Here is a 15,381-nt window from a genome sequence, read left to right as displayed (position 1 = left end):
TAATTCCCCAAAACAGATGTTGCTGATCAACTTACAGGTGTTCATAACAAACTCTGACATGAGCAATCATTTAGGTGTGTTCGTACTGATAGAAAGTGAATGAATAATGAGGCGAACGTATTTTTCTTTGCAAGATGTTGCAATATCATTCCCTCACGATCCTCTTGACTGTGTCATTTTATCTGAACTCTGGATTTCCATGGCTAGAAATTAGTCTGTCAAACCCAAAAATGTTCATGGCAGAGGAAGAGAATTTGCTCCTCAACCAAAATTGAGAGTCAACGATCTGCCAGCTGCCAAAAGAAGCAAATACTTCTCTCGCTGTGTCATGAGGGGGAATGGGATGTTTTGCTTAGCTGCAGAATCGCCAAGAGTGAAGGAAAGCCAACGGCGCACAGGCATGCTAATTACCATTTTCCAAACAGAGAGTTGGTTCCTAATGAACACTGTTGTAATGATACACACCATCTGGACCGAGATCACAAGACCTATGAATACTATATGGTAAGGAGAGGAGAGAAGGGCCCACACTAAGCAGTTATATTCGTCAGTGGGAAGACTGCTGTGATTCTGTTTACTGCAGTTTTGGCTTCAATTTTCAGAACCATAGTTTGCTACTTGGCTAAAAGAAAATTTGAGGAATCTTAATAGTTTAATAAGAAATGCTTTTCATTAAATAATTTTCAGTCCTTCATGGATGGAAAACCTTTGTGTTTAATGTTTGTTCTTAAACCAAACAAAAATTAATTAAAATTCTCCAACATTTCGATACAGTTTCTTTTAATCTGGCAAATATAAAACATGTTTGGATGTGGTTTTCCTTGAACCTGTTTTTGTTTGCAATTGGAGACCAATATTCAGGTTCATATTAAAATTGTATAACAGCTTAAATTGCACAAATGGCGTCTGCCTTTAGTTCCCGATAAATATTGGTGCTTACACAAGATGTCCACCTGTCTCTCCATCCATCACACGCTGACCCAGAGAAACCAAATCTCTTTTGGATTTGTCCCCGTCTCCACTTGAGACTCCGCTCAATGTCTCCCATCCAGACAGTATTCATATCATTGTCTGAACGACTTGAGAGACTAGAATAAGTTTGTGCTCGTTTCATAATTTCCATGCTCCGATCAACAAAAGGACACTTGTTTGGGCCCCTTGTCTCTCGGTCATTTCCTTGTCGAGGGTTAAGGGGAGGAGTGGCTCTGTGGACTGTGGCGGCTGACAATCCCACATTGTGTGAACTGCTGCTGCTTCACAAAGGGCCCATTGTGGAAAGCGGTGGCCCGGGAAGAGGGGACCGGGTCTAGGCTAGGTGGTAGAGAGGTCTGGGTTCAGGGGGCCTTGGTCTGGGGGGCCAGGTCCAAAGCATAGGGCGTCTATTGGTGCTTACCTGACACGTGTGCTGCTTATACACATATACTGTACTCCTGAACGTCCCCCTACTTTGTGTAAGCTCTCTGGGTGAACAGCTTTATGAAAATGGGTTTTTCAATCAGAGCTGTTGTCAGTCTGTGATTTATCGTCTGCAGTGAATCCAATGTGATTATAAAACCGGGAGGGGGGGGGGCTTAAGCTGCTTTTACAACTGTTCCCAGAATTTGAAATATTTTGCTGTTTATCCTCCTCTGACTCGAGCTCGAGGACATGCGTGGAGATTTGTTTACTCAGACAGATGGCCTTGCAGTCCAAAGTCAGAGTCCACAAAACCCCTTTTTCTTTTTTCTGCTGCACTGCTGTTCCCCTTGACCACCAGTTTGAGACTTACTCTTTTTTTCCCCCCATCTATCCCCAAAACTCCTTCCTCTCTACATGTCTGAGAGTGACAGGGTCTCAGGTCAAGCTGACACCCGTCTCTCTGGTCAGTCTGAAGCAGGCGTGGGCCCTCGTCCAGCTGTCCCTCGGTCTATTTGTCCGTCTGTCTTTCTGTCTGTCAAGCCCGGCTGTTGCCCTGGCCTCTCACCTTAGTGTCAAGGGCCCTTCGTGTTTTAAAGCACAAGAAGTTGAACCAACTTATGTAGACTTACTGCGTCTGTGGCACATTGGTTTTTACTCCAGAACACGAGGAATGCAAGTGCTTCTCAGTTTAACCAACCTATCATTGTTTTTGCTTAAAATGTAGACTCTGCTTTGTCCTGCTACAATATAGGCCGCGGTAACGGAGTAGAGAATGAAAGTGACATTTAACAGTAACGGAGTAAACAAGGCCTCTCATCTGCCCTCAGGGTTGGATTACCACAAACTGTTAACTATTGACTCCTCTGTCCACATTACAGCCTTCCAGGGCTGTGTTGCTGGCAGGCTGTGGTTATGCTGCTGTGTCCTCGCCTTAGGTTTATCTGGTCACTAGCAAACATAAACGTGATACCTTTTTTAAAATTTGTTTCCAGCTCTCTAATATACTCCGATCTTCCAACCGGCTGTAATTTATCATCTGTGGCTACCTGGTACTTATGGCTTGGAACCACTGTGGTATTTTGGTGTCTATAATTCTGCCTGCATGTTCGGTGCAGTGAAGGTAGGGCCTAGAAACTGTTCAAACAGCCACACATGCCCATTGTGCTTAGTTATGCAGTACTCGCTTACTTCATTGAGCAAATATAAATCCCTTGGTCAACACAACATTATCATGGCTTCTCCTGTTGCTCGTGTAAGTCATTTGGAGGTCAGACAAAATATACAATATACTTCCCTTCTGCAAATATCCTACTGTCTTTCCAAAGACACAAGTTGTTTGCTCTAAAAAAAAGCACAATTGTATTTATTTTATTTGCCAAAATGCGTGAAGAGCACGAAGTCTTCACTTGACGAGCTACTCTGCAAAGGACTACAAATAGATTATCTTATCTATTCAAAGTTAAGCTAGCATGTCTCCATTCACTGTAAATGAGCCGTGCTTACATACAAAGCCACTGTGTGCTTATATAAAGCTGCATGTGAAAACCTTTTTCAACAAAGTAGTATTATTGTGGAAACCCCGTGGTATCCATGTGCATAGTCGGGTTTACACCTCACAGCTACACATCAGACCGATTCATCTCAAAACCACTCGGTGAACCCATGAACTTGCACGGTTTTACAGACAGGCCTTTTCACAGGTCCTCTCAGGCTCTTTAAAGTGCCGCAATATACAACATGGCTGTGAAGATTTGGGCAACACTCTAAGGTCAATATGTAGTAGTTAATTGTCTAAATATTGTAAATGAGTGGGATTTAATGTTGTTTTTGTGTGCAGCTGATTCTAAAAAAACAACCAAAAGCTACTACTAGTGCATCATTGTTGTGCACTTTAGCCTATAATGTGTGGTAACTATTAACCAAATGCAATGCCAATTCCGTCAGAGTTGTGAACAGCTACCTATTTCCCCGCCTAGAATCTGCCTATTCATCATCAGAGTGTTACTTTCTTTTACAAATGGAGCTTGTAAAGTAAAGAGCTGCATATGTGAAGCCATTATGTAATTGGTGTCTTTTTTTAAAGTGCTGCAATACACAACGCAAGAAACCAAAATATCACAACGAGCTCTAACAGGAACATTGGATGTGCACAAACTGTGATTATATCAGCTCGTGGTGTGCCAAGCTTGGCAGGAAAATTGGTGCTGGGGTGGATTGTGTGAATACCATGTGGAGGGATATGTGGGCACGTCTGTTCACTTCCCCACTTAACACTTTCTCTGTGTGTCCCTCTTGTGTAATGCAGCCCAGCACGCTGCCACAGGGGACGATCAATATGAACCAGTGCTCCGACGTCATCGACGGAGAGTCCAGGACGGGTCAGAAGAGCTCCCTGTGCATCCTGACCCCGGAGAAAGAGCACTTCATACGCGCTGAGTGCAAAGAAATTATCAACGGGTAAGACATAATAACAGCATCAAGACATATTCTGCTAACCTTTAGGCTCATATTTGTATTTTGTTACACTACTGTGACATGTTAACATGCTTTAATGTTCAACAAGCTCTTTGATATGCTCATACTGCCTCTGCTGCAGCACCTCTTTTCACCACTTTGGGATTTAAGCCTTTGCAGACCATTTACATGTACACAAACCAAAATAACACACTTTAGGAAACGGAAAAAACCCAAAAGCAAAATAGGGCCAGTGGTGTAGGAACAGTGGTGGTACATTTACACAACTGGAATTAAGTACTTTTTTGTCATACTTTATTAATAGCCCCATTTATTGCTACTTTACACTTCCATGTCATTAAAAGTATCTCACTTTTACTACATTTCTTTAACACTAATAGTTACTTTCTACAGGCTGTGCTGAAATGCTATAGTACTGTAGTACCAAAGAACACAGTAGTTTAAGTATATACACAAAACATGTACATTACACTACTCTTGTTTGTATTAGCATTAAATGTTGATATTGTTGATGATATCTTCTCTCTTTGACTGATTTGACATTACATAATGTTGCTATGGAAAGTTACAGTTTTTTGTTAGGGTGATGCCAAAACAGCTTCTTTGAATTTGATAAAAACTGAATAATATAATATACTACAATAATGTACTGCTGTGAAAAGATCCATGTCCTTTTACTTTTGATACTTAAAGTACATTTAGCTTATTTACTTCTGTACTTTTACTTGAGTAACATTGTATATTTGGGCCTGGGAGTACTTTTAGACTTGTACCTGTACCTATGTAAAAGACCTGAGTACTTCTTCCACTACTGTGTTGTAATAACAAATTGATAATCAGCTGTATTTTCCTAAAATGCACTGCCTCAGCACGGTTTGTGTTGCTCTGTATTTTGTTTCAGTGGTCAGGGATGACAGAGACTTGGGGAAAGGGAGAGTGTTTGTGCGCAGCTGCCTCTGCTGCCAAATCTGCTCTGCCCCCTGCTGTCTCGGTTGCACTGTGCTTTCCAGAGCCGTGTAATCCACACTGCAGTGACAGTGCACATTCTTGAACTGTTCCCTCTCCCTGTGTCCACAAAGCACCCCCCCCCCCCCCGCCACCCCCAATATGCCTAGACGCAGAGCTCGTCTTCTGCCCTTCCTGTGTGTCTCTGCACTGTACTCTCCCTCCCTGGCTCTAGCGAACATTTTATGGCTATTCTTAGGGAACTGTGACTCACAACACCTACTCTCCGTTATGCTACCTGCTCCATCGCTGCACACCTCCCACCCTCTATCATCTGGCTCCCATGTGTTCGTTCGAGCTATCACACAATCATATTAACCCTTGCCGAGGCTGCTGTTCTCTGACAGTGATGCAACAAGCAGGATTGTGTATATGTATGTATTGTATATGTTCTGTATATCTCCTGACAGTGGATTACGTTACAGTATAAAAACACGGCTTCATTGTTACTCGTACATTCGAGTCACATGTTTTTATAGTACCTAACTTGATTCTTCTCATCATAAAGCGAGGGGGTTTCGGTTTCAGTTTTTCTGTTATACATTATCCTTTTTCTTTGAATTGAGTTTGCTAAACCTTCAGACAACTGCTTCCAGGTTGTTTATTCAAATGATTTTTACTGAGGACATGCATTGATTACCTTGTAGGGGCATTGAAAAGCTCTGAGTGTGGGAGTGTTATTTGAGCATTGAAGTAAATAATGTATTTATGCTTTGCTGCTTAACTAAATCCACCCGGGCTAATCAGATAATAGTTGCCTTGTGAATTGCCTTTTCAGTAAAGATCACACGCAGCGCCAAAAAGCAGACATCATTTATAAAGGCAAATTAAATGTGGAGTGGCCCGGCTTTAAGGTGCTTTGTGTTGCCCCCTAGAGGATTGAACAGTGACTGAATGTTTTATTTCCCTGCATTAGCTCAGTGTTTGTTTAAAGAGTAGAAGGTGTTTAATTGAATCTAGTTTAGTTGGATCTATTTCTCAGTATAAGGTCATGCAAAAGCTTCTCTTTGTGTGTATACTTCTTTTATATGTTGCTGCAGAGAACATTTTCCTCGTCATATTTTTGATCGATTACAGATTTGTCTGCGTTTTTTGTCACAGGAACAATACTTGACTGTTTCACTATTCGTAGGTGGCAGGAGGCTCTGACTGTTTACCCCCGGACCAACAAGCAGAACCAGAAGAAGAAACGCAAAGTGGATCCACCCTGTCACCAGGTAATGCACCTACTTACACACGCCACACTTACTACGGGAAGTAGCGTCACTGAAAAACTAGGGTTTGATCCAAAAGGATGCATGATACCAAGCATTTCTTAATGGAAGACCATGAGTTTTTTCTGGCTCCCAGTATTTGTTGTCCACACTTTGAAGGTGGCTTCCTCCATACATCAACACTGAGCTAAAGCGAGCATTATAAATCATCATCATGGAGCGATTGTGCCAGTGCTACAGCTAAGAAAGAAAATATTTAAGGACAACGTGCCTGGGAAGTATGCTGCATGGTGACTTCTCATTCCACTCAGTCTACACCAGCTGTTTTCCCTCCAGAGATAGAGAGATGTATTGTTTTTCTGCCGGCAACATGATGAAGAGTTGTTGCTTGGCATATTTGCATTCTTGAGTCCCATGATGTGGCCGTCTCACTGCATTCCACATGCTCTTTAAATTAATTCATACCACTGTGTTCATAGCACAATGGTATGAATGCTGCAAGTTAAACCAGCATTTGTGGTTTCCTACAAAGTGGAAACATTCTTTTAGTTTATACAGTCACCTGGTAAAAAGGCAGCAAACATTGTTGAGCTATCAAAATATTCCTGAGCAAACATTCAAGGATGAGGATGACAGCTGCCTGCTAAAATAACATTCAGCAATGCGACCATGATCCTCTCTCCTCTTGAGTTCTCTGTTGCGCCGTGTGCTTTTGCAAAGTTGTGTCCAGCACAACCCCCGAGTCCTGCCTCCTCAGTTCTTTTATTCTGATTTGACGTAATTAGTCAGATTCAAGACTTCAAGTGGAGGTCTGTAAAAGAAGCCCTAACCAACACAACTCTAAATCCCGGCCCGTAATGTGACCCACCTCACCTGAAGAAAAGTTATTTCTGTTGTCAAATGGTGAAAACAAATCTCCAATCACCACACCTTCTTTTTTATAGAAGTACAATCAGATGATCTTATTTCCCTCCAGCTTCTAACATTACAATGCTGTGAGTTGTTAGAAAAATCCAGCCCTGAGCTCTTGCACACTTACTGAGAATACATCTCAAAGTCTGTGTGTCTGTATAGCTGGACATTGGGACTTGAATCCGCTGTAGTGCTGTTCATCATTGTCAACCCTTCCTGAAAGACAGGTACCCTCGAAGAACAATGGGTCTAGAAGGAGTCTATAAATACATAAATGATGTAAAGTAAATAATACAAAGTTTAGCATTTTCTTTGAAGTCCCAATGCAAACTTCAGTCAGATTTCTCCTTGTTGGACAGAGATGAAATTCCAGGGGTAGAGCTGTATTACTATGAAAACAGTTTAAATAGCCAGATGAAATATAGCGATTGTCAGACCACCTACTGTGGGATACAGCTCCCCGACCTTCCCTTCCCTTCCTCCTTTCTGATGCAAGGCCAAATGTGTGGTGGGTGCACACAAATTGCTCTCTGAAGTTCATTGTCTGGCTCCTCTAATGACGGCGCCCTGAATCCGACTGTGACCTTGCCGGGACACCGACGGGCTCATTTGCAGCGGGACAGTGGTGACACATGGACGACCTTAACTTTGTCCCTGCTCCCATCCCAAAAACTTTTTCTGTGTAATTAAGAATATCCGTTTTAAATAACGAAGCGCCATTAACTTCTGATACGTGCTCTTAAAAAAAACAATACCTTGTATGTTTTTTTTACTAAGTATGAAATGAGCATCCCCTTTAAAATAGCTCTAGCAGTCAAGGCTAAGTGACACAATTAGGGCCGGTAATGTGTGAGTGTGATTATGCCATTACTGCTTGTCTGAGGTCAGTTTCTATCATCGTCTCAGGGGTTGTTTGGGGATGGAAATGTGATATAGCATGTCACGGATAAATACAGAGTTTACTTAAGGCTTATAGTTCCGCATGAGAGCTTTTCCTCCAACTGAAGAGACAAATGCTAGGTGTAAATACTCGGGAACAGAAACATTTTTACCTACTGGGTAGTGCCTCTAAATCGATGCACCTGACCTTTAGTTAAAAAAAGAATCCGTGACGGGAACCATCCTTTTGTTGTATAACTGAAAGGAGTTTTTACTTTCTTGTGTTGGCTCTCAAGAAACACATGAAATAGTGTTTTAATCTCATAAATGTGCTTGAATTTGGCCCTAAAGAAGGATAAAACTAAACACCATAGTCCAAATAATACTATAAAAATCATCGAGACATTTGTTTGGCTGTACTTGGATTGATACTAAATCAGCAGGACGTAGCATTAACATCAAAGGCTTTTGTGATTGGCAGGCTGGAAGAAATGCAAGCCAGTGTTTTTCCACTGAAGACATGAATGGACACCCAGTGAGTTCAGCTTGGCCAAACCTTTTAGCTTCATTCTTTTAAATCCTCTCATTAATTATATCTTTGATAATCACTATCAATCCAGGTGAAGGACATGCTTTTCTGATTCTCTCGCCGGTACTGAACGGGTGATTCTTAGCACAGCATGAGTATGGTGATGAAAAGCGAATGATTGAGGGCCTTTTTCTTCTTTGGAAATCTTTCTTTCTCCTGTTATAAATCCTCAAATGGTCTATGCTGATTCCCAAAAGGGCTTCTTTTTTTTAGTACTGGTGAAATCAAGCTTTGAAAACAACAGCAATGAGTGATGCAATGAAATCTATTAAAACCTCATTTCCATCCCCAGGATTTCTTTTGCTTTGTCCTTTTTTGTTTTTGAATCCTTCAATAATAGAGAATTGTTTGCCAGAATTAATTCATTTTTCTTTGTTGCGCTGTCAATCACTTCTCCTCTCCAAAGATCTTCCTTCTCTCTCTCCTCAACATTTTTGATTTTTACCTTTTTTTTACGATATTTATTGCTCTGAGACTTTGATATTGGGAAAGAATTGGAAAACTGCTTTAGTGATACAGTGGTGTCAGAATTGCACTTCACATTAATCATTAAATACAGCTGCAATATTTGCACATTAATAAGATTCAAAGAAAATTACTTTCCATTGTTTAATTTCTCTTCAATCCTTTTCCTTCCTCGTATTCCTTTCCGTAGTCTATCTGTAACCTTGCCTCCCTTCATGTAATTTCCTCTTCCCTTCCCCTCCTCCCATCCCAAACCTTCACCCAGGAGCCCGGTCCAGCCAAGGTGACGGTGACGAGCAGCGGGGGAAGCATCCCCTGCCTGCCCAGCAGCATCGCCAGCGCTGAGCGAGTCCCGATGAGCCACTCCACTCTGTGGCAGGAGGAGAGCCGCTGGAGCCGCGCCACCATCCCCTGCAGCCGCAGCGCCTCCTGCCTCAGCCAGCTGGGCCAGAGCCAACCAGAGTCCAGTATCACCGCTCAAGACGGTGAGGGCAAAGATTACGGCATGCACATTCCTCTACTTCCTGCACCTAGGCTTCAGCTATTGTTTCACTGAGATATTGAAAAATAGGTCATCAAAAAGGATGTTTGAAAATGTGCTAGCTACAGCTTATACACAGACATTGGACAACTCTCTTTAGTTACCATCGCACCATGATGTAAAATCTGTGCTTTAAGAGACAGTTCACCCCAAAATGATCACTTAAATAACCTTTGACATCAATTAACCTTAAAAAATGCATAACCTTATTATGCAAAAGGTCCACAGACCATGCTGTGAGCTCTTTTTTTCTACCGAACTAATAACTAGTTCCTACATAAAACTGCTCACAACAAGGTCTGTGGATAATGTACCGGTCATGGTCACTGAAGAGAGACTTTGCTGTTGAGTGTCTTACTCTTTTGTAGTTTACAACAGATATATTTTAGTGCATGAACACCATATATGTGCCTGTTTTGGGTTTTCCATATCAGTTGTACTGTGTCTTTACTTCAGATGCGGGAACCATGACTACTGGACGAAAGGTGCGAGTGGAGAGCGGTTACTTCTCCCTGGAGAAGACCAAGTCGGAGCCTTCTCCCCAGTCTGCTCTGTCTCCACAGTCTGTGCAGCCGCCCCAGCATCTGCCGCTGTCCTCTTCAGCATCGTCCTCCTCTTTAGGAGCTCTCAGTCCCAGGTACCACTCCGAGTCAGACTCCCTAACATCCCCTTATCATCCCCCCCAAGATCCTCTCCCTTCTCCAGGTGCGCTTGTTTCCCCCAGCTACTCCACCATCAGCTCCTCGCAGAGCTCACTCGACTCCGAGCCCAGCGGGAGTACGCCCACCTGGGAGGGACGCTGCGGTGGTGGAGGTAGCACTGGTAGTGTGGGTGGTGGTGGAGGAGGAGGAGGAGGCAGAGTGGGGCGGCCTGGCAGGGAGTACACAGCACTGTCTGATGTGCCTCGAGCTCGCAGGCTGAGCTACCGCGAAGCTTTCCGCTCAGAGAAAAAGCGTCAAGAGCTGAGGGCACGGACACGGAGTCCCGGCAGAGAGGAGGTGGCTCGGCTGTTTGGGCAGGAGCGCAGGTAAGAGGTCATGGATCAGTGTCATGCTCGGCACAATAAATAAGTTGCATTTAGCATGGAAAACATAGCAGATTCAATCATGATTAGTAATCATTAATGAGATAATGTTTGTTAACATTTAGAAAGCATGCCATTTAATATATAATCTGAGTCTCATGCATTCAGCCTTTTCAGTTTTTAGCACCACCCTGTGGCTGCTGTCCTTGAGGCATTCCTATACCTTGAGCATCTTCTGTTTCCACTAGCTTAACACTGGTTTGCCTTTTAATGATTTAGGGATGCATATGCACGTTTTTTTACTTTCTTTTCTATAGATCTCTTACCTTCTGCTCTTGCTACTTTGCTAGTTTCTTTTGTCGTTTCAATCTTTTCCAGGAGGCTCCTGAACTGAGCTTCTCAGAGCTAATGCTCAACCAACCCTTCCACCTCTGTCCCAAAGCTGTTCTCTGCCGGTCACCGCTGATTCCTGCTTTCTATCATTTCATCTCTGCACTGCCTGGGGACACACACACACACACACTGTTTCAAACATGATTTATGTATACTGTACACAAGCAAACTGGTGGATGGTACTGTGGGTTTACATACGGGTGTGATCTTTCTGGTGTATACACACACGCATATTAACACGTGCAGAGTCTAAAGGTAACATCGACTGTGTTGCCGTTGCTTCTACTTCTTCAATTTGTTTAATCCCCCATCCTAGTCATTCTCCTTTTAATCTCTCATCATATAACACCTAGTCTTTATTCTTTTATGTTTTTCTAAATTGTTCTCTTTTGAGATATTGCTTCTACCTTGCACATTGTAACATATGAAACGGACTTTGAGTCTAAAACGATGTCCAAGCGTCCCACGTGTTGTACAGTATGTACCTGTCGGGCAGTAATGGCTGCATTTCATTCTGCACAATGAACAAAAACGAACTATAAAAATCACGGATGTTGTTTTTGACTCAAATTCACTTTCTTATCATGCTTAATGGTCTTGATCTTATGCTGATTCTGCCACCATTTTAGGACGATGTAATGCGATGTTATATGAACATTTTATTTTGTATGCTGCACAATGTCATTTTTAAAAACGTCAGACAAGCGTTTTGAGTTGAGTAAGATACTGTTCAAAAATACTGTTGTGTTTTGAGCACTTCTTTGAAACTAATGTCTTTTTCGTGTGTCTCTTAGGCGTTCTCAAGTCATTGGCCGATTCCAGGAGGGTCAGTCTGAAGAGTGCATGGACACAAATGGCGCCAATGATCCCTCTGCTAACACCACACTAATCCAGAGACAAGGGCGCAGCGAGAGGCGCTATCTGGCTAGTAAACATGTATGCATAACTCTTCTCTGAATAAATGTAAAATACTGAAATTATTCTGTGAATGGCACGTGTATAAAAACCTCCTCACTTACTCCTCATTTATAATGCAATTTTATTTTTTAAAGGACCTCTCCCTGGATGCAGGAAAGGACCGTTCAGTCCCTGATGTGTCCAGCTCCACTTTTGCTAATTTAAGAAGAGCCAAGTCCCTGGACCGCAGAGTCACCGAGTCCTCCATGACTGTGAGTACCGATCACACATCTCAAGTGTCCAACAAGGGGATGACAAAATCATTTCAAGGTCCCATTTAAAATGCTTTGTGACTCAAGATTTGGATGCACAGATTCCTTTTTACCCATGGAAACTGCCATTCACAGGTTTTTTGTGTTTTGGGTGGGTTTTTGTGCCTCCCACCACCTCTTGCTCCACTCAGTGTAGATACTTCACATGTCCGCATACTTAAAATATATTAGCAAAGTCTTCCCAAGTGAGACTAAAGGAGCCCTTAAGTTGCCTAAGGTTGCACTGGTATCTTCATGACGCCTGATTCCGAGCAATGTGACTCACTGCGACCGATCCCAGGTCTGCTCCGTGCTGCAGGGGCGATCCAGTCAGTGTGTGGCCGAGCTGCAGCTGCCCGAACCCCCGCCCACTCAAACACACACACACATTCATGTACACACCACTGCCGCACACGCTACTGATAACTATAAATAGCTGGCACAGAAGCAGCCGCAGTCGTGAGTATGTCCCCGGGACAGACGGAAAGACACAGATTGTCAACATACGCAGTGAAGGCAGTTAGCCATCAGAATGACTCTCTGCCAGGCCGTGACTCCACACCTGATGAAGCTCAGCAAGAACAAGGTACTGTTGAGTGAGCAGAGGCCGGGCTTTTGGACCAGGGATTTGACTTAAGAGTCTATAAACAGACTTGAGCTTGGTTTCAATGTGCAGCAGTTTGTGTTTCACAGGGAAAGTCCAGCTCCCGCCAGTCGTTCTTTTTAGCTGGAGCCACGTATCTGCACTTTTACTTCTAGAGCGGAGGTGGTGACCTACATGTAAACAAATGCATGTAATTGCAGTGGTGCATATGGACGTGTCGTTTGTGTTCTACTTACATCAGTGATAAAAGCTGTTAGTTAGGACTTGTATATAGTGACAAATGTGCAAAAAGTGCTTCAGCAAAATATACTTTATTTCAGTTCTTTTTCTATCAATGTGGTTAATATTTGATCAAAGATGACTTCATAGTGGTAGCTGAATATCCATTTATTTTGAATGACTTGCTCACATCACTCTATCCGGTCTTCATTGCAGCCAGATCTGCTGAACTTCAAAAAAGGATGGATGACAAAGCTGTACGAAGATGGGATGGTACTTTACTTTTATTTGATGGATTGAATTACTTCGGTTTCTACTGGATAAACCATCCAACTAATGGTGTTTTTTGTCCTTCAGTGGAAGAAGCACTGGTTTGTCCTGACAGATCAGAGTCTGCGATACTACAAGGACTCAATAGCTGAGGAGGTAAAACACATTTTCAAGAGACTGTGTGCTTTTATTTTTTAATGAATAGGCAAATAACAAGGCTTTTGTTTGCTATGTTTTCATTTTTTCCCTTAGGCTTCAATAATGGATGGTGAGATTGACCTCTCCACTTGTTACGATGTCAAAGAGTTCCCCGTCCAGAGGAACTACGGCTTCCAAATCCTGGTGAGTTTTGATCCTTCGCGTCATCTTGTGCCGGGACATGAATCACGCGCAATGATGAAACTCATTGTCTGCAAACATGAGCTCTGCTGTCTCCAGCCGGTCTATTATCAGCCTTTTGACAACATGTAAAGCATTTTTAGGTATCATGTTTGGTCTTTCCAAAACGATTATTTGTCTCGCTTGACGGATGCCACTTGACTTGTCATCTCTGCGAGAAGCTGACATCACTGCGGTCTAAATCTGCTGCAGCCGTTGCCAGCCCTGCATGTCTCTCTAAATCCACGTCCTGCACAATATTTTTACCTTCCTCTTGTGTTCAAAAGCCCCGTCCTTGTCCACATTTATTCAACAACACTCAATGTTTGAAAACAGTTTTGTAATTTAACTCTTGAAGTGTAATTCCACAACTGTTGTGCAGTTCTGAGGATGCTGCTGTGAATCCTTTCGTCATATAATCCTTTGCCATTAAACATTTTTAGCACTTGTTGCTGGCAAATCACTAACCAGACGCATATAGTTGCATTGCAGTTGAACCGTTATCCATTGGATGTCAGTGTGGGTTTTGTTCCTGCTACATATAGATTCAAACTGTATCGCATAGAGATACAAGGTCACTTCTTTTGTTTACTTTTGCTTGAAGCAGCTTCCCCAGCTATTTCTCTCTGGGGGAAGTCGGAAATAGAAAAGTGGAAGGGATCGTTGTCTCTTTGGCTGAGAACAACATGGGTTTGGTGACGAGAAATTAATAACCCCAGTATTTATGTCCGCTCCCTCTGCTGCACGGTCGCACTGAAAGAGGCTGTTGTTCTGTCGTTGCAGTTAAAGCAGTGAAATAAAGTTTCCTGTTTCTTAAACCCTGTTATTGTGTCCTAAGAAGCTTTAATTCATTTACTTTGATTTTGTACAAATCACTTCGCTTCCACTACAAGTCCTAGAAATGTATTGCATAAACAGTCATGCTGAAAGCCATTAAGCAAAGGATTCCTCAGTTTAAATGAATATTTCTACATCCATTTTGCTTAATGACGCAGGGAAAGAACTATATGTGTAATTGTACTGCATATGTAACAGTGTTTTATTTGCCTCATCTCATTTTTACATTACACGATATTATTAGAAAATCACAAAAAAGAAGGTTGCTGATAAATGATTTAAATTTCGGTCATTGTAAAAGATAAGCAGCAGTTTTGTATAAAGCAACAGTTTCACACATGTCCTAAACTGTACACAAAATGTCTTTGAGTATGATAAAGCAAGACAAAGGTGCACTGTGTCTTTAGTGCGATATGTCGGCCTCTTTCTGACTTTCAAAACTCTATTTGTAAAAATGACCTTGTTAAAAAAGAGAGCAGCAAACCTACAGGACAGAATCTAACAAAACCTCCTGTTTCACTTGCAAGTCTAGATGGTATAGTGAACGTGTAGAAAAACATGCTTTTCTTAGCTTTCTGTCAGGGTGATGTTCTGCTTTAAGCAAGCTTTAAAAAACCTGAGCTGGGTGTAGTGCTACAGCACAACAATGTGAAGTAAAAGAGAAGTAAGGCCAACGATTTTTTGGCCATTTTCATACTGTTAAAAAGAACTTAAGAGAGGACGCAGAGGTTTAGATGTACTCCGTAGAGCAGGCAGTATTCTGCATGAGAGCTGCTTTTAAAGATACAATCATTCATAAGAAGTTACTGAACATCGTCTAATGCAGTAATTATAAATTGTCTCGCACCAGTAGCAACAAATGAGGCTTTCCCCTGGAACAAAAAAAGCCTTACATCATCTAGGCAACTCCCCAGATCTTCTGTTTTAGGCTTGAGCAAAAACAAGGGGCTTCGTCTCAAAGGTATTTTAA

The 15,381-nt window shown here is 42.3% G+C and overlaps 1 protein-coding gene across 10 annotated transcripts in view; it reads left to right on the top strand.

The window, feature by feature from the left end:
- Positions 1–15,381, top strand: part of si:ch73-103b11.2 (myosin phosphatase Rho-interacting protein) — a 45,540-nt gene that overhangs the window by 17,867 nt on the left and 12,292 nt on the right. For 6 of the 10 annotated variants that reach the window (XR_010166560.1, XR_010166559.1, XM_063892586.1 and 3 more), the window contains exons 4-13: positions 3,704–3,855; positions 6,011–6,095; positions 8,365–8,418; positions 9,203–9,422; positions 9,935–10,505; positions 11,690–11,831; positions 11,948–12,064; positions 13,143–13,199; positions 13,284–13,352; positions 13,449–13,538. Coding sequence is in view for 8 of the 10 variants with exons in the window: in XM_063892586.1 (XP_063748656.1) it covers positions 3,704–3,855; positions 6,011–6,095; positions 8,365–8,418; positions 9,203–9,422; positions 9,935–10,505; positions 11,690–11,831; positions 11,948–12,064; positions 13,143–13,199; positions 13,284–13,352; positions 13,449–13,538 (1,557 nt within the window). In the remaining 2 variants the exon portion in view is untranslated. The remainder of the gene's footprint in view (positions 1–3,703; positions 3,856–6,010; positions 6,096–8,364; positions 8,419–9,202; positions 9,423–9,934; positions 10,506–11,689; positions 11,832–11,947; positions 12,065–13,142; positions 13,200–13,283; positions 13,353–13,448; positions 13,539–15,381) is intronic. The other 4 variants (XM_063892592.1, XM_063892587.1, XM_063892588.1 and 1 more) reach the window with 3 other exon arrangements.

Source organism: Eleginops maclovinus, chromosome 10 (genome assembly GCF_036324505.1).
Source record: "Eleginops maclovinus isolate JMC-PN-2008 ecotype Puerto Natales chromosome 10, JC_Emac_rtc_rv5, whole genome shotgun sequence".
Lineage (NCBI taxonomy): Eukaryota > Metazoa > Chordata > Actinopteri > Perciformes > Eleginopidae > Eleginops > Eleginops maclovinus.
Note: the sequence above shows the minus strand (reverse complement) of the source record. Positions and strands in the feature narration are given on the sequence as shown.